At 40.8% G+C, this 18,912-nt stretch overlaps 1 protein-coding gene across 7 annotated transcripts in view; it reads right to left on the bottom strand.

Annotated features, from left to right (window-relative positions):
• LOC145458130 (F-actin-uncapping protein LRRC16A-like) overlaps positions 1–18,912 on the bottom strand; it is a 76,394-nt gene that overhangs the window by 16,608 nt on the left and 40,874 nt on the right. For all 7 annotated transcript variants that reach the window (XM_080336468.1, XM_080336470.1, XM_080336473.1 and 4 more), the window contains 3 exons: positions 18,355–18,442; positions 5,895–5,975; positions 5,254–5,434 (listed from right to left, as the gene is read on the bottom strand). In XM_080336468.1, the coding sequence (XP_080192594.1) occupies positions 5,254–5,434; positions 5,895–5,975; positions 18,355–18,442 (350 nt within the window). The remainder of the gene's footprint in view (positions 1–5,253; positions 5,435–5,894; positions 5,976–18,354; positions 18,443–18,912) is intronic.

Raw genomic sequence — 18,912 nt, 5'->3', positions numbered from 1 at the left:
TTTCGACGGCAATAACTCCGCTTCCACTGGTTGGAATTGAACCAGACTGGGTGAACATCGTTTTTATAGACAACCTAACAGTTTCATGAGGTGAACAAACAATTTTGAAATTTTCGTTCATTTTTATATAATAAATAGAAACTTTATTCTCCCGTAACAATGCGGCTACTGGCTGAAATTGAACCAAATTTGGTGTGTAGGCTTAAATTAGGTAACTTTGCAATTTTATCAAATAGCCAGTACAATTTGAGAAAAAAAGTCATTTCTGAACACTCCTATTGTTCAACCAGCAGCATTATCACAAATTGCAATGGCATAAGCATAAGGATGATCGAAAAATAGCAAATAAACTTTAGCAATGTCTTCTTTGTGATCGTACATATTTGAACTTCCCACATGAGTCCCATCGGTACTATATTAACCCAACACATCGTCACTACGTCCATGAAATTAGGTATAGCGATATTGCCTGGCCCGACCAGCGATTAGACTCAAGACAAGCCATGAAATATATCTACAAAATAAAATTCAAGCAATTCACATTTCCGCGTAAATCTGCTATTACCGAGACTTGTAACCAACAAAATATCACAGCACCGACATTTCACAAGCGTGATAATATCATCTAGCTAACGCTATGTCATATATCATGGCTCACGCGATTTACGCGAAAAGCGCTTGCAAAATGTCTTATTCACGGAAGGAATGACACCGCGTATCTTACACGCTGGGCCAAACAAGGACCCGCGCCAACTTACTTCCAAACATCAGCCATTGCTTTATCCTCTGCAAGCACATCTCGAAATCATAGAAGCGAACTTATGCAAGCGCTATACTAGCATAGCTCGAAAACGATATCTGCTTGCATAATTGAGAAAAAGCGTAAAATACATCACTAACAAAGACTGAAGCGTATCTTGTCAATTTGTAGGCAGAAATAAGCGTATTTATCAGATCAGGGTGTGAGATAGGTGTCCTTATCAAATCAGGCCAATTATCAAGGGGTTAAAACCAGTCAAACACCATTTCTTGTGGATTACATCCCGGAGTTGGCGGGTCTGTTCTATAACTGATTCACGCCGTAAAATAGGGTGGAAACCGGTGAACCACGCGAAATCCGAATGCGCTGTAGATGTAAACACACAACAAAAAGAGTCTAGTCATATACAATAGCAAAATATTAGTGCGGCGTATATCATCGAGCAGCGAATACATCGCATGTCTACATGAGATCTTAACACTATATCAACATTGCCAGGCCCGACATGCCATTCACTACGATCCAACAAAAACACTACACAAGTTCATCGACAATTCTCGGCCAATTAAAATCATAATTATATTTATATAGTTTTTATTTTTAAATTAGATAGAATCACCGAATTCGCGAAAACTTGAAAATCGAATAAAATTCCGAATTAGAAAGAAATGCAATTCGATTAGAACTAGAATTATAGCTGCACAATTCTTTCCAAATGTGATCAGAATTAGAATTATAGCTACATAGTTTCTCGATTCTTCCAAATTAGATTAGAATTACTGAATTCGAGAAACCATGAAAATCGAACCAAGTCCGGTTCGTATCAGATCATTCATTCTCATAAACACGATAATACTAAATGTCTGTACAGAAAGCTCGGTTCGTTCGCACTATACAGTTCCCAGTAGCATTTTCAGAAAAAGTAGAATTAGATTAGAATTCCAATTAAAGCATAGAGACATTTCACAGATTAGATTATAATTAAAATTGGAGCATACGAACATTTCACAATTAGATTACCATCATTTCGTTCTAATTAGTATAATTATGCCCACTAAAATTATCTAGTTGTCCAAGACTACGCCTGCAACGCTTCAAGGTTAAACTTTCGACCGCCCCATCTCCTCGAAGCCTACCATATATTATGCGGCCGCGTTCCGCTTTTCGAGGCTATTAAAATCACAAACACGTCCGTAACGCCAATTTCGATTCACGCAATTCGATCTCCGAATGGTGCTTGTGAAATGCTATTCAACCCGCCGACTTCCATGAAAATACTCGCATACGATTGCTCTGTAGATAGCTTTCTGTCGTCATACACGGCGGGAGAATCGTCACGGAATCTGATCGCATTGTGGGTTTTACAATATTACATCAAAACGACAGCCCTATAAAATGTACGGTTGCACTACACAAGACTGGTTTATCAGACCCTTTAATATAGGTGGATAGATTCTGACATATTCGGCAAGCCTAGCGACCAGGGTTGCATAGTTAGCTAGTGACTATACCACCCTAGATAACTTTAGTTGTCTATAATTAGACCAATGGTTCTCAACCGGTGTGCCAATTCGACTGCTCGAGGATGTCGCGACATAATGTGGTAAACAAGGTCGACGTATAGCAATAATTAAGGAAGCCAAATTGCGAGTATAATATAGTCGGCGGTTCTGAATATTTATATCCTCAATAGCCACAACGTACTATACGACATAATGAACTGACAGGACGGTCTCGTAAACTGTAGGTCGTAGGGTTACCATATTTTGGGAATCTGAAGAGGACACTTTTTCAAAATTTTCACTTAGAACACCGGAGCAAAATCGTTGAAGAAATGGTTAATTTTTCCCGACTTGGTGGCAGGTTGACTAGAAAAATGGTAATCTTTCCGGCTCAAATCCCGAATTACCGGCTTTCTATGACATTTTCCGTTGGCTCACTAAAAAAAATGTCATTTTTCTGGCTCAAATCCCGGAAACCCCGTCGGAGCGTTACTTGGCCGCTGATTTCAAATATATCTTGACCAAAATTCTAGGACAAATTCTCAAAAATGAGGACATTTAGGCGTCCTCCGAGGACGAGGTCAAAAAAGAGGACAAATCCTCTTAAAAGAGGACGTATGGTAACTCTAGCAAACTGGCATCCCCTCAGCCTAATGCCCGACGTAACGGTGTTCCATCTTGCTCTTTCATTTAAGGCTTCCTCGCTCTTTTCATTCTCTTCTTTGAACCCTTTCTAGATAGGAGCTTTCTCTGGGCATCTTTTTGCGAGCACGATGTAAGCACAGCGACGTATCGGAGCATTATCTCAGATAAACTTCCGACGCTTCGGAACTGCTGGCTACTGCCAAGAAGAATTAAACCGGGGCCTCTACCGTGAATTCCGTTGGAACGCAAACTCACCCACATCTAGTAGCATTTTGGATATTTAACAAAAAGGTCATCACCCGGACAATTTGGTCGTCATCTAGTCACCCCCGTCAGAATCGGGTAGAACAAAGACATGACGAAATTTGATTACTGATTTTCTTTTTTAATCATCTCGTCAAATTTTGCACTCAGAGTAGCCCACTCATTTATAACGCTCGTGGTATTTCGACATCTACGGCCATTTTACATCAGACCTAGTGCCGAACTTTCGTTCCAAACTTTTGTTAGAACATAACTTGCGTATTGAATTCAATTTCCAAGTTTTTGCGAATTCGGTAAATTTAATTCTAATCTAATTCGGAAAAGCTGTGTAGCCATCATTCTAATTCTAATCTAACTCTGGACGATACAATGTGAAGTTGAGCAGTGAGGTGAGAACCAATGTTTTCGGGTATAGAAATTATGTACCCCTTATTATTTTGTAAATGAACACTGTCGTATCAATACTTTATTGCCGCTGCGGGATCCTTGCATCCTGCTCCTAGGTACGTGATAAAATATCATGCAGTTTAAGAGATTGATAGAATAATTAGAGGTACTATTCAAGTTCGACTGACAAAACTATTGGAATTCGACCTAAGTCTGGCCCAGAAATTACGGTTGTATACAACAAAGTTACTCATATTGCAAGTGAATTTTACCACACATTGCAGCAAAAGAATGGATTTCAAGATTCGAGCACTTTGCGAGCGCCTCAATTCGTACTTGAGTTACGAGTGCTTCCTGTAGTAGTTGGCCTTTCGGCTCCGATGCGATTCAACAAATGAACCGAATCATATTAATCTTATTACGTTAAATCTTAACTCGAGATCGTATAATGCGCGTGTTTTCATTTGCCTTTCGAATGTCAACGGCTCTACGCTGGTGCGAACATTATATATATATTCGACTCGAATGGTATTACCACGATAAATACCGGTCAAGGTCGAGAGCCAGGAAATAGTGTGTATACAAATTCCAAAATATTTACCCCAATCGAAAATATTACGAAAAAGCACATTCACGACATCGCACAGTATATTCTAATCTCAAGTTAGCCTCCTGCTTCAACCGAGTACAGCAAAAGACATTTCGAAAATTCATCTGAATAGCTCAATAGAGTATCGATTGTTGTTTTGAGTCGAGACGAGAGAGACGATTTTTCGAGTACCAAAATGATACGCTCATGTCCATTATAAGAGTCATATTATCGACGAGAATTATCCGATACTATTTACTCGCCGTGCAAGCCTTCAAACCTCGACAGGTCGCATCACACTATCCGAAACACATAGAACAAAGCTTAAATCAAAAATTGGAGTTTTTCTTTGATAATTCTGGGATTATCCTTGATCGGTGGATAATCCAAGAATTATCATCGAAAATCTCTAATAACTCCGCTTCTACGGGTTTGAATTGAGTCAAATTTGTTTTGCATCGTTTTGAAAGACAGCGCAACAATTTCATGGGGTTGGCAGAAAATTTTTTTTTTGCATTTTATGGTAAATTCAAAATTTTTAAACTGTACGAATAAATTCAAGTGCAACGAAATATGAGTGGTCGAAAACAGACCAAATTATCTTTATGAGATGTGGAACTGTCATTATATATTTGCGGTCGCATAGAAGGTACATATTTGAACTCTGGTGACGTCATAGTGAATGATTGAAATCACGAATGACTCATCTGACCACATCCGCGTGCCATTACTTTTAGATCGGCGGTTCTTAACTTTTCCCAACCTGGCGAACCCTTACGCTAATCGGCGAACCCTAATTTTCTCGTTATGTCATAAAAAACAAAAATTTGCGCATTACAAATCGATTGCACTAGTATAAAATACTAGGTGCACAATATGCACTGCTCATCAACAACTCTAACAGGTGATTTTCGTACAAAACAAAAAGATTATGATGAATATTCGCTGCGTATCAGTGCGACATCCGCTGTATCAGATCGGTTCACTGCGTTATAGCTAGACTAACACGTGCGATAACTCAACCTGACCTCATCTCGCCAACCTTACTCTCTTCGCAAACCGCGACAGAAGCCTTCCACGTTGACGTTATAGCTGGACTAACTCACCTAGGGCGGGATTGATGATAGGTCGCTGCTTTCTCTTAGCAATGCTCTCGGCGCGTTTCTTTCTCATAGCGGGCAGGCTGGTGTCAGCGACGGTCGGTTTTTTCTCTTCCGGTTTTACGTCGTCCGGAACCGGCACCGGATCGTCGGCTGCAACCGTCGGCTTGTCTTCGGCCTTTGTTTTCTGGAAATTAAGGTTTAGAGCGCGATCATGATCGCGTCCCATTTCCCCGTATCTGGCGATGATAGAATAAATTTTAACGACGGTGTTCTGTTCATGATTGGGGTAGGCAGATTAGTGAGATTCCCTTTTAGAAACAGATTGGCGAATATATATTAAATTTGTCATTCGCGAACATCACTAGACATCGTATCGATTGCCTATGATGTCAGACCGTGGCCGCATGCGCTTCCAGATCTCCCACAGAATTTGAAACGATAAAACTTATAGAACGAAATTCTGCCCATTACAATGCCATTGCCTACACTGCAGCCAGATGCGAACAATAAAATGAGCCTCACGAATTCGTAAGTCGAAAAGATAGCATTTCAGGGAGTGCAATCGATTCTATGTGCAATCCAATCGCTATCTAATTGTTATTTTAAGTTGAACGGATCGCCATTAACAGTGACTTGATACTCACTGCTTTGCTTTGGTCATTTTTCAGGAAAATCTGCTCCCGGGCGGCGGCCTGCTCCTGTTTCTTCTTCTTCAATTGCTCAGTCTGAAATAGAAAATTCCAGTGAGATCCACAAGAATAACAAACGACGTTACCGATCAACACGCATATCACTAAAGCAGCCATGGAAGTCGCTACCACATTTAATGGTTTTCAATAAGACCACATACCAGTCGGGGGTGTTAACAAATAAGCGGCCGCCAGGCATTAAACCAGTGGTTCCCAAACGGTGGGGAATTCAATGATTTCTGGTGGGGAATAGACGTATTTGTTCAAAATTATATACAGGACAGTCTACATATTCACGGAGACACATGCGCAATTACCGTTACCAGTCAACTGCTCTGGAATGTATGTATCGAAAATTATATGGCGTGTTGTTCACAAAACCTCATTTTTAACTCTGGATGGCCAATCCTGGCGTCACAAAAGCATCCAGCACGACTAGTTTGACGTGAAATAACGCTTTCGCGAAATTTTGGGCGTTACTGGTATCGGTTCACAATACGTTTTATGTTGCAGTTAAAGGCGATTGTCTTGCGTACTGGTGTGGTTGTGTGTCTTGTGTAGTCAAACCAGCGTATAGCTGCTCCGTGATGACAAAAGTGCTGAGTAGTGGGGAGCAGGACCGTAACTGACGCACCCCGAACCCCCAATTGGGAAGGGGGGGCGAGCTCGAAGAGGCCCACAATTATTTCGTGAATTACCATAAATTAAAGTTTTTTGTCGGAAATTTATGCCACTTCATCAAAAGATTTTCGCGCTGGGTGCGCGATTTAATATTGCTGAATATCTGATTATTCGGTACCCTTCCCCCACGAAAATACGTAGAATAAATAGAAATGGAGACTTCGGCGTCGGCCACTACTGCGCCACGACGCACCAATGCCATGTATCATGCAACTCCGAGAAGTTTGCCAGAACGATCAGCAACGAGAAGACCGTATAGCCGAGAAGGAATGGCTTTGTGGTGACCGAAAACTTCGATATATATACAATATATATATATATATGTTTAATTGTCCATAGGCGGCTAAGTTACTGGCGCCGAATGTTCCTGTCCTGGCGATATGAACCCCACAGGGCAAATGCCATCCAGCAGGGAAAAATTATTTGCCAGTAAAGCATAATACCAATTTGAAATCGTGTGTGCCTTTTAGGTTGGGCGATTTCCATATCTTTTGACACGAAATAGCATAATGTAATGAAGTCAATATACCAATGGGTCCGCCTGAAAATGTTTATTTCTTATTTAGGGGTCCTACCTTTTCCAACACACCTCACTCAGCTCTACCGGTAAATCTCATTTCGTGAGCAGAGAGGGGTTAAAAAATTGATAACAAAGTACATGCAATTCCCGATCATATTTACCGATTCAAACACGAATTATATAAATTTTTTGCGCTTCGCGCGTTTAGTCCAGATAAGTAGACGCACTAAACAGTATACCCAATGTAGCTGATAAATAGCGGAAAAAAAGCGTACAGGCTCAGCGGGGCTGAGGGGGTTCTGGGGAGCTTTGCCCCCCAGAAGCTAGGTTTATCACACTGTGGGGGCCCAAGATCAACGTTCTTTTGGCGGGGCTGACGAAGTGCTGTTACGGTCCTGGTGGGTAATGAAGGCTCGGAATAAATCTGAAGTGGGGAATGAAGACAAAAAGGTTGGGAACCACTGCATTAAACTATACGCAAGCATAAAGATTATGAGATAGGTTCAGATAAGGTAACACCGCCGATGTTATTTGCGCGTATGACGTCATACTGCCACATGAGCGCGTGCGTAGTCTCGGCGTAATAACAACAAAGCCCACACCATGATAGACTGATATTTCCATTCCAAAAAGGCTTGATTCTCCTCAATCCTGCTGAGCCGCCTTTCCGAAACCCTCGCATTGTGCGAAACGATCCTTATCAATTCGCCTATGTGTTCACTCTGGACGTTGGCAGTCAAATGCGCCATAACTTGATCCGGGTAAAGGAAGCTAAAATCTGATATTTCACTGCAAGCGTCGTCCGCGTTTTCCCGCGATACATCATCACGTGACGTGGACAAGGAGTGCAGAATAGCTGACTGTCGTTGCAAGTTTTCAGATTTTCGCCTACGCTCGCTCCTGTTTTGCGCATCGTGATTTCGTGCGGGTGATTTCGACTGTTTTATTCTTGAAGTACGTCGCCCGCTAACTAGTGTTTCGTTGCTGCTTAACGGTTGGCCTTGTTGCCTAATCGGCACTGTCTTATGGCCAGTAGTTCTCTTTTTAATAACAGGAGAGTTCGGGGCTGAGCTGGTCCGCAAATTAGGCTGTCTCTCGTCAAGAACGTCGTCCAAACTACCGGTACGCCGCAACGTAGATACTTTATCTTTCAAAGATACTCTAATGCAATTTTCAGGCACACGACCGTGCGATGTGTACTCATTTGTAGGCTGTAATCTTCTACCACTGTAATTGCCTTGATCAGCGTCGGTTTTGAGACGTCGTGATGGTGATGCGGGCCTGGTGCCGACAAGGCGACGCCTGCGATTAGGGTTGCTACCCCGAGCTCTAGTGAACTTGCCTTCTTCCATCGGTTGTAACTTAGCCTAAGCCTCCATATCGAAGTAATCTACAAGTAATACTCTGTGTGGTGGACTGCATATTATGTCCAGGGATAGGCAAAATCGAGTGACCAAGTGATTTGAATTCTGAACCAACTTAGATAGCTGACGATCAACTACCGGTAATTACTGTTATTTTTAGTAGTTCTGGTTGCTTATTTCGAAAAGGCAGCAGTTCCAGTTCTAGTTGAGCATTTAATAAAAACTGGTTGCCGAAAGCACGTGCATTCGTTGGCGTGAATCGTGATACCGCTGCTCCGTTGTGTGATGCATTGATGTTCTTGCTGCCATTTCTAACTCATAGTTAACGCTGGTTCACCACTAACAGTGGCATAGCCACGGGCGGGTTTTTGGGGTCGAGTCTTGTATTCGAGCACGTCCTAAGACAGTTCAAATATGCGGCCAGTGAAAATAGTGCCAATTATTCGCGACATTCAAGATAATTTGGTATTTTCTCGACCATATGCCTATTTCATTGCACTCTGACAATGCTATGAGTTGATACCGACTTCCCGGAAATGTCACCGAGTCCTCGAATCATTGCGCATAACACTTATAATGTCAAATCCCCGTAAACTGGGGTTTGTGTATTTAAACGGACTGTACTAGAAACGATGCAAACGTTCGGTTCGAGTTCGTATTCGGCATGCCAACCTTGATAGATTCGGAGGCTCGCGTTTGCAATGAACCTTGGTAGGTTCTACTCTGTGAAGGTTTTTTGTGAAATAACTAGCATTTTTCCAGTAATCGTAACACCGCAGATCAAAATTCCTCGAATTTCAACCAAATGTGTCACAATCGCAGCCAAAATAATTCGACCCATTGCCAAGAGAGACTTTGTGACGTAATAGTTTGAGAACATCGCACGACATATCACGATTGACTAACTGCCGTCACAGCGGCTACCTGCTTGGCTTCGGGCCTATTATTCCCGCGCAGCAGCAGAGTTATCTACGCTTGATGAGACGAAAACGGTATATTTGCTTCAAATTAGCATTGCGGTGAAGTCAGAAGTTAGTGTTCATAGAGAACCTTCGATAAATGTTCGTGTATCGATTGCAATGATTAGGGTCGACGCTGTCACAGCGATTTTGTCGATGGTGTAGGCACTAGTATTGCTACACATATACACTATACAGTTAGTCGGCATTGGGCACTCTGGAGTATTGAGTAGTGGGAGATTATCGTTTCAAGTACTGAAACGGTAAGCTAATTGCCACAAAGAGTTGACTTATCAACGAGAATTATACCTTCGATACTATTTTCCACTGAAAGGCTGTAAACTTCGATTGGAGCGCAGCATACGAAACATGTATATTGTATATGTATAGTACAAAGCTACGTACTTTATTGGAAACGTCATATCCGTGAAGTCGTGAAGAATAGACAGCATTGTCACAAAGTGCAGTGAAATAGGCACGTTGAAAAATAACAAATTATCTTTAACGTTATGTGCAACTGGCATAAGGTACATATTTGAACTTTCTACGTCATTCATACTCTTATTACGTCGTAATTAATGATACGTCAATTCTATCCTCGAAGCCTAAGTTTCGATTACGAATCGAAGAACTCAAGGTACTGTTTTTTTGCCCAACCCTGACAGTTAGAAGCGGCTTTGTTGCAAAAACCACACCAAATTGGTGCCACCGGAGCATTTTCCTTCGAAAAGCAGTTTATCCAACACTGCGCTATTTCTGTAAGCCAAATAACCCTTTCGCCGTCGACAGTCGGTCTCAATCCACCTCGAGCCTTCGCGTAGGCCCAGCATTCACTGCGAGCGCTGCGTTTCCGCCGTCATAACGAGCAATTGCGTAGCAAAAGCAATGGAAACTTAGCCTGATGACGGCACGCAGGAAGGAAGTCTGCTGAAGTAACTCAATGTGTGCCGTCACCAGCGCTGTCAGCTCGGCGCACAATAGGGAGCCAGATGTGACAGCAGTAGCGGCGTAACACCCACGTTACAAATATCACCAAACATTGCCAGCACAGCAAACAACGTCCATAAACCCGCTTTAACACGGATCCGACTATACACTAGAAGCCATCCGACATCGAATTTTTCAGTCGATATCGATAAAACCGAAAACAACAGCACCTTTACCCAGACTATAGTTCTCAGACCCTGTACTACCGTGTTGTGACAACACGAAAATTGCCGACATTTTTGTACCTCTAAAGGCCGATACTGATATTATTTCAAAGTGTGATATCGATTTCATATTATCGCACCCGCTGTATTAGTATAAACTGTCAATAAGACCGGACTGGTTTTGAGGCCGGTACACCAAGGCGTGGAATTGAACGACACATTTCGTCCAGTTTTATGTGTTGGTCAATATTGTATGTTTCAGTGTATAATGTGGTGTGTCATACTAAATTCAAGACTGTGAAGTTGAACACTTCATCTCGTCTAATCTCAAGTGTTAGCCAACATTGTGTGTTTCAATGTACAATGTGGTGAAACATTTCATACCAACAACAACACATAAATTGGACGAAATATGCTGTGTAACTCCACGCCTTGAATTTAGAAGGAGTGTGTAATTGAAAGTTGGATTACCGAATCAAATAACCTCCGGTTTTCTCCCTTTATCTTTCTCGCGAGACTTGTCAATAAATCACGCGTTAAAATTTCAGTCCCATTTCCCCCTATGATGTCATCACGCAAGAAATTCCAGATTGCCGATGCGAATTCCGGCCTCATAGGCTTCCGGTATAAGATCAATTTATTCCAGCTACGTGCCGGATCGTTTGTAAGCCATAACCTACTGAATTTAACTGTAGCAAGGCCGCTGAACTGGCGGACCTTTTCATCGTTGAATCCGGACCTTATCTGTTTCACTGTTTCAGTATGTACTTGATTTTCTTTACAAAACCAAATGCACTATAGTCGTCTTGTGTCTATTTACAGCTGCGAGTCAGCGTTTTCAAACATGATCTTTGTAAAGAATTGATTTCGCGTCAGTATAATCAGTGAAAACCTTCACCACGGCCTTCGACTCTCACGACTTTAGAACCCAATCTCCCACTAGCTGCGACTGACAGAACGATAAATGCACTTCGCTTATTGCTTTTGCTAATAGCGCTTTACCCGATTTAAACTCGGACTCGGACAATTAAAAAATATTCAGCTTTTCCAAATTTAACTAATATTATGGCTACTTAAGGCTACACATGTTTTTTTTTCAAACTAGAGTAGAATTGGAATTTCTGAATTTGTGAAAACTTGGACACGGTTCAGTTCAGTTCATATCAAATCATAAGCACGAGAATGGCAAATGTCTATACAGCAAGCTTGGTTCGTTTCACACTGTACGGTTCTACCGTAGCATTTACAGGGAAACAAAAAATTAGATTAGAATTAAAATGAGAGTACAGGAATCACAAATTAAATTAGAGTTAGATAAACCACCATTTTGCTCTAATTATCTAATTAGACACCTAGAATTATCAAGTTGTCCAAATCCCGATTTTGTGTCTAGTCATACCGTATTACGACTGTAAATTGAACGATTCTCTGAGTTTTATAACGGACCAACTCAAATTTTATAACTTCGGTAACTTAATCTTCGTTAAAACATAGTTGAGCATCCCTGGTCTACAGTACCGCAATTACTTGTCACTTTCGATCATAAACAATCATTACAAATATCAAGTCACTGAGGTAAATGCGTCAAAGCCACCCAAAGAAAGTAGATCGATTATCTGGCTTATCGAACGGAGCATTGAGTCGCATACGATGACTATTCCCAATAACTAACATATAGCGGTCGTCCATAAGCAGAGTACGGTTAAACACGGATGTTTACCCAATAAGCAATTGTATGCAGGATTTCAGCAGTATGTCATCAGTCATGTAAAGAAAATCTTATGCGTACATCGTACCAATGAATGTTGTTACTAGCTCTAGCAGCGCTAGCCACAATGATTCGAGTGTTTTAATCCGAGTAATAATTTTAATGATTCGAGTCGTGTAGTGAGAGATGATTGTTTCATGTACTTAAAATATACGCTACTCGCCAATGAGAGCTAATTCATCAACGAGAATTATAGTTTCAACTTCAATACTAATTTTGAAGCGAAGTTATTGCAGTAGAAAAAATGGGATTTGAATAAATTGGTATTTACGGTGGCTAACTCTTTAATTATTTATTATAAAATCAAGGAATTAGAAATTTTTCGACTGCAATAACTTCGCTTCTAGTGGTTGGAATGAGCCATATTTGGTGTACATCATCTCTTCTGACAGACTAACAATTTTATGGGGTCGGCAGAAAAATTTTGAAATTTTGTTATTTAATGACAAATTCAAAACTTTCCACTGCACGAATCTTGCTTCTACTGGTTGGAATGGAGCCAAATATGGTGTGCAGCGTTTTTTTAACTAACCAAACAATTTTATCAAGTAGCCAGTGAAATCCGAAGGAAAAGTTTTTTTTGAACAGCCCTAATGTACTTGTACAATGTACATACATGTATTTCAATTTTCCACGTCATCCATACTGTTGTGACGTCGTAAAGAGTGAGCCTAACCTAGATTCAGAATCGAATCACTCAGGTTCTCAGCCCTAGTCGTAGTCGGTAGTCGGAGGGGTTATAGACGAACCAATCAGCAGCGACTTCGGTATATGTACGATATAATCTACCGATCATAAACAAAACAGAAAACAAAGATATTCAATGTCACAAGTTTAGGAACCATACTCTCTGTACGTTTTGTACACATTCATTACCCTCATTCGCAAGCATACTTACTCGAAAATGAGCCTCGGAAGATTGCTGCGAACTCCCAAATATAAATCCCAGAAAGCGACTGAAGAACAACCCCATCGTGTATCAATAAACACTAGAACAGATTTGGCTACCAATCTAAAAGAAACTTGTCACGCGTCACGTGACCAGGCTGCTGTAACCCATTGCCAGGAGCTATCACACATCAATGTCGCTTCACTAAATGATGCATCGGCGTAGAGTTGGTATATAAAACATTGGTGATATACATTGCGTAAATGCGTATGCACTGATCAACATCGTGAGCATTGTAGTAGCTGCATATCGTGCTGTACATCAGGTAGCTTAACTATAAACGAACTTCGCTCTATCGTTAGGCACATAAACTATACTCGTATATGGAGATAATTCTGCACTATACATAGTTTCAGCTCCTTATCGGGACAAAAGTTGAAGTCCCTCGTAGTTTTCTAACCGATCTGAGCCTTTTTGAAAAATTGATTAGTATATCCATATTGAAATAAACCCGAATATTTCAGGCTGACACTCGTCAGGGAAAATCGCCAACAACTAGTAGAGAATTGAAAAGAACAATCTACATCAACGATCATTGTTTAGCAACAATACATCATCAACTAGTAAATAACTGAAAAGAACATTGTATATGAACAATCGTAGTTATACAATGATTGTTGATATACAATGACCTTTTCAATTCTCTAATAGTTGCTGACGATTACCCCTGACGAGTGTCAGCCGAAAATAACCGGGTTCATATCAATATGAATCTACTATGCAATAGCATATCGAAGTTCTGTATGCCTCAAAGAGTCTCTTTCTGGATAAGTCGTTACCCTAAATACAGACCAATCGAATGAGCCAGATATATATTATTCATCACGATTTCACCTGCCAACAACGCGCTATAAACTAGAGGCAATCCCGCACCGAAGGTCCGCCATAAAGCATAAATACTCCACGAGGAAGTGTCTCTACATTCTGCCAATGTGCGTTGTGCTGGAAACGGGTCTAGTCATATCATTATATTTAATAGGAAAACCGGAACGGAACGTGTTTTGTACGGTAGATCGCTCTTCCGTTGGATCGCTGTGGCCGGTATAATCAATTTGAAAAGCATCAAATGAAATCCGTAACGCGATGCATTGCCAGAATAAAGGGAAAAATGATGTGAATTTCAATTTTGAATAAGCCGACGCGGGTAACGGTGTCATTATCACCTCGACCAGACTTTAACAACTAGAAAATTATCAGCCTTTCTAAATCAGATTTCAATTGAATTATGGCAGTACAATTTTTTCTTCAGATTACTCTACAATTAGCCACAATGATTTTGAGTCAAATTACCGGTAGACTAGAATTAGAATTACTGAATTCGCGAAAACTCGGAGATTCAATTACGTTCAGTTTGTATCAAATCAGATCTCATTCTAATAAGCTCGAGAATGGCGAATGAATGTACAGTACAACAAGCTTGGTTCGTTTCACACTATACAGTTCTGCTGCAGTGTTTTCAGGAAAACTATAAATTAGATTAGAATTAGAATATCGGCATTTTCCTCTAATTAGTGTAATTATACAACTAGAATTATCTAATTGTCTGAGTCTGCTTTGGACGAAGTTTGATACTAAATCCAAAACATCGGTGGGTATAGGCGTATGGCATAGTACAAGCTAGTCTACAATCCTCAATCCAAAACTATTTGAATCAAAAAGTGATTCGATCAACTAGTCAAATCTCTAAGCTAATCACATCTTCAAAATTCCTTACTTCTATAAAAAAACCGCTAAAATGACACACTGATTTGGGCGCTTTTAGGCTGGTTAACTATATCTATACAGTACAGTGCGTCAGCTTCACTTATATCACTGAATATAGCCTCGAAACATCTTGAAACTCAAACCATGGGCGCTCTAGTCCGTCTCCAGCATGGCTATCACATGAATATTAGATAAGACGCTACAATTTCGAATCTCAGACCTTACAGAATGCTAGCCTCTTGCAATATAGTTTCTTACGTCATTAGCTATGTCAGCGCTGACTCATTGCTGTAATTGCAGCATCGCCACAATGGCGGAACCTTCGCAAAGTTCTATTGTCGGGACCAAAACGGTTTGGCGTAATTCAGTTTCGAGTTATCTAACAGCAGCAGGTCTAGCAAACTTCATGCATAAGCAATGATATATCGATTGAGATATCAGTCATTCAGCTTATGCGTATCGATGAAGTCTTCCCGAGTATAGCTCAACCCAACGCAACGGTCGTAATCTTATTCCGGCCAAAAGAAATCTGGAGCTTTTGGATTTCCCATATACAGTTCAAGCCGATTTACACCTGACTTGGATGACTGACCAATTCCAGACTAATTTGTAAATTAAATTAAACTAAATTAAATTCTGATATAATTTCTGGTTATTCAGGAAATGCTACAGAACTGTACACTGTACAGCGCAAAACCAGCCAAGCCTGGCGCGCAGACATTTGCCATTCTCGTGCTTATGACAAGGAGCTCTGATATGATACGAACCGCACTCGATTAACTTTACAATTTGCGCAAATTCAGTTATTCGAATTCTAATATAATTCGGAAAAACTGTACAGCCATAAGTCTAGTTCTAGTCTAATTTTAAAAATGCGCAGCTGTGATTTTGATTATGATCTAATTTGGAGAAAAAAATATTTTTCTAGTCGCCCAAACTCTTTCTGACACTAGGGCGAAATATGATTCCGGATCCAATCCTATTTCAGAAAAATTTCCGGGTTTACATCGGGACAAAATCCAAAATCCGGTGCATCTCTAGCGCCCACGCAGCCAACAGCCGTCACGTATACCATGCCAGTGCTTGTATTGCTACCACGAAAAACGATCGAGATACACGGTGAAACCAGCAAAGCTATCGTCGGAATCTAAACCAGCATCGCGTCGTTTACATTTTAAAACTTGAGACTGACCAATTTAAGGAAGTTGAGCAAAGGTAGCAATATAAACAAGCCACTTTCAAGCATGTTGAACACTGGTCTTCACTATATCGCATTTACCAGATTATTATTGCGTACTGAGCAATTATCAGTCATAGCTGATGTCAAAGGGCAAAAAAGACGACTAATAACCTTGACTTCCAGATGCATACTCTGCCTGGTTTGTTATGTAATGATCTCTCATCAGTGGTTCCCAACTTATTTCTACTGATCGCCCCCTTGTCAAGCTCGACGAATATCTATCGTCTCGCATATTTTCAGATCCGAAAATGAGGACATCTGAACGAAGAATTTATACAGCTGACTCTGATCGCTGGTAACTTGACTACAAAAATGGTCACTTTTCGCGGCGATCCCTGAAAATCCCGATATCTGAGCATAGGGTTGTGGCGAGTTGAGCTTTTTTTAGACAAATTCCGCGGCAGTTCTGTAAACCGGCCCTGAACAATTGACACTTGCTAATTCTTATACCTCCATTCCATTGAACATCAATCGCAAAAAACACGCTCAAACCATTATTAACTGCCAATCACAATTAAAACCACCCTGTGAAAACCTATACCGAGAGTGCTTGCACAACCGAACTCATATACGGCATCATATCAGCAGCTATGACTGTACCGGTACATAAAATCGGATATGAGTCGCGTACGATTCAGAAGTGTCACGACACCTCACTCAAGGATAAACAGTCGACAATTGAAAACAACGCAACCTATCCAGGCCTACAGGAACGGTCCAACGCAATTTTAAGTATTTGCGTAAGGCGGCGACCATATACTGCGTTTAATCTATAAAAGATTACGTTTTCGGGACTGCAGGATACTGTGTTGCATGTTGTTCGAGTCACGCTGCTGTGAAATGCTTGGAAAATACGCTAACACATCACCAGACAGATCGGTTCGTTAGGATAGATGGTGTGTTGCACTTAGTGATGAGATCCTGAATTATTTTCCTCCGATACCTATTTTGTTTGAGACAATCGCAGGTTTTGAAATATTGTTACATTTCAAGTATGAAATCGTGAAACGATAAACTGTGGCCAACGATACGTTATCGTAGGCTCCGGATGAATATATATGGATTAATTCCACCATATCCAGAGGTGGTGAAATTAGTCATCGTTGGTGCTCAAGCAGAAGCAATGTCGTAAATTTTAACCCAAGTAGCCTATAAGTCGTTGTAGCGATTTCCAAGTAGATTTGCTCAAAAACTGAAGAGGCAGTCTTAAAATGATCTTCTAGAGTACTCCGAAAAATTGGTACAACCTCGTTACTGACCAGTGACCCCGCAAATCCACAAATGTTGGCGCTTCTTCCATCTTTGATATACCCCACCCCCCTCCCCTCACATCAAAAAGTGTTCACAATGACACCAATAAATGTTTCCCATGAACATGTCAAAATTTATAGACGTCAAAATATATTGTTTTTCGTGCTGGGATTGGGGTTGTGAGTACGGATGGGGGATACTAGGGTTGGAGGCGGGTTACGGTTATGGTTTGGGTATACCAATAGTAGGGTTGCGGGTGAGAAATAGTAGGATTGGAGGATGACAGATATCAGGGTTGGGGGACGTTAGGGTTAGTTTGGTGATAAAATCACCCTAGCCCTAATATCCCTCACGCCCAACACGAATGTCGCTAATCCCATCACCAACCGAACCACAACGTCCCTCACCCAAAACCCTAATATCTGTCATCCCTCAAGGCCTCAACCCTAATATCCCCCACCCACAAAACAAAACAATTTATTTTGACGTTAAGATTTTGACACTATCATGGGAAACATTTATTGGTGCCATTGGAAAGACTTGTTTGTTGGATAGGGGGGTGTATCGGAGAGGCGCCGACATGTTTTCCGCCGTGAATCATCTTTTATGAGAAGCTGGAATTTCGGAAGTTTCCAAGTAACATTTCCAAAATGAGATGGTGAAAAGTGAAATAACTACAAATTCATTCCGTCATACAGCGGACATTTCGAAACGCACCTAAGTGCGAGAACCCAGATTGCACCCGATATCCATTTAACCCACGCTGTTACGTCACATGGTGGAAATAATATACGGTGTAAACGTTTTACGATCGGTACGAAAACCTACCAGGGTTGTATTGCACTGGGACAAGGCGGTCAACAGGGTGTCTGCGACTTTGTCCGATATCAGAGTGGCGACGGCCAGGTTAAGCTCGCTGTGACAAAAGTTAACATGCGCGTAAGACAATTTGTAAGCACGAACACTGTAGGACTGTTAAAAAAAACTAAACTTTTCCGTCAGATTTCACTGGCTACTTGATAAAATTGTTCGGTGGGTTAAAAACACTCTGCACACAAACTTTGGCTCAATTCCAACCAGTAGAAGCGAGATTCTTGCAGTAGAAAGTTTTGAATTTATCATTAAAAAATAAAAAAAATTAAATTTCAAAATTTTCCTGTCGACCCCATAAAATTGTTAAGCTATCAGTAGAGATGCTGCACGCCAAATTTGGCTCAATTCCAACCACTAGAAGCCAAGTTATTGCAGGAGAAAAATTTACATTTGAATAAAATAGTATTTACGGTGACTAACTCTTAATTATTTATTATAAAATCATGGAATTAGAAATTTTTCTACTGCTGTAACTTCGCTTCTAGTGGTTGGAATAGAGCCAAAATTGACATT

This window comes from Botryllus schlosseri, chromosome 15, assembly GCF_051294905.1.
Source record: "Botryllus schlosseri isolate E-star chromosome 15, Bs_hap1, whole genome shotgun sequence".
Classification (NCBI taxonomy): Eukaryota; Metazoa; Chordata; class Ascidiacea; order Stolidobranchia; family Styelidae; genus Botryllus; species Botryllus schlosseri.
Note: the sequence above shows the minus strand (reverse complement) of the source record. Positions and strands in the feature narration are given on the sequence as shown.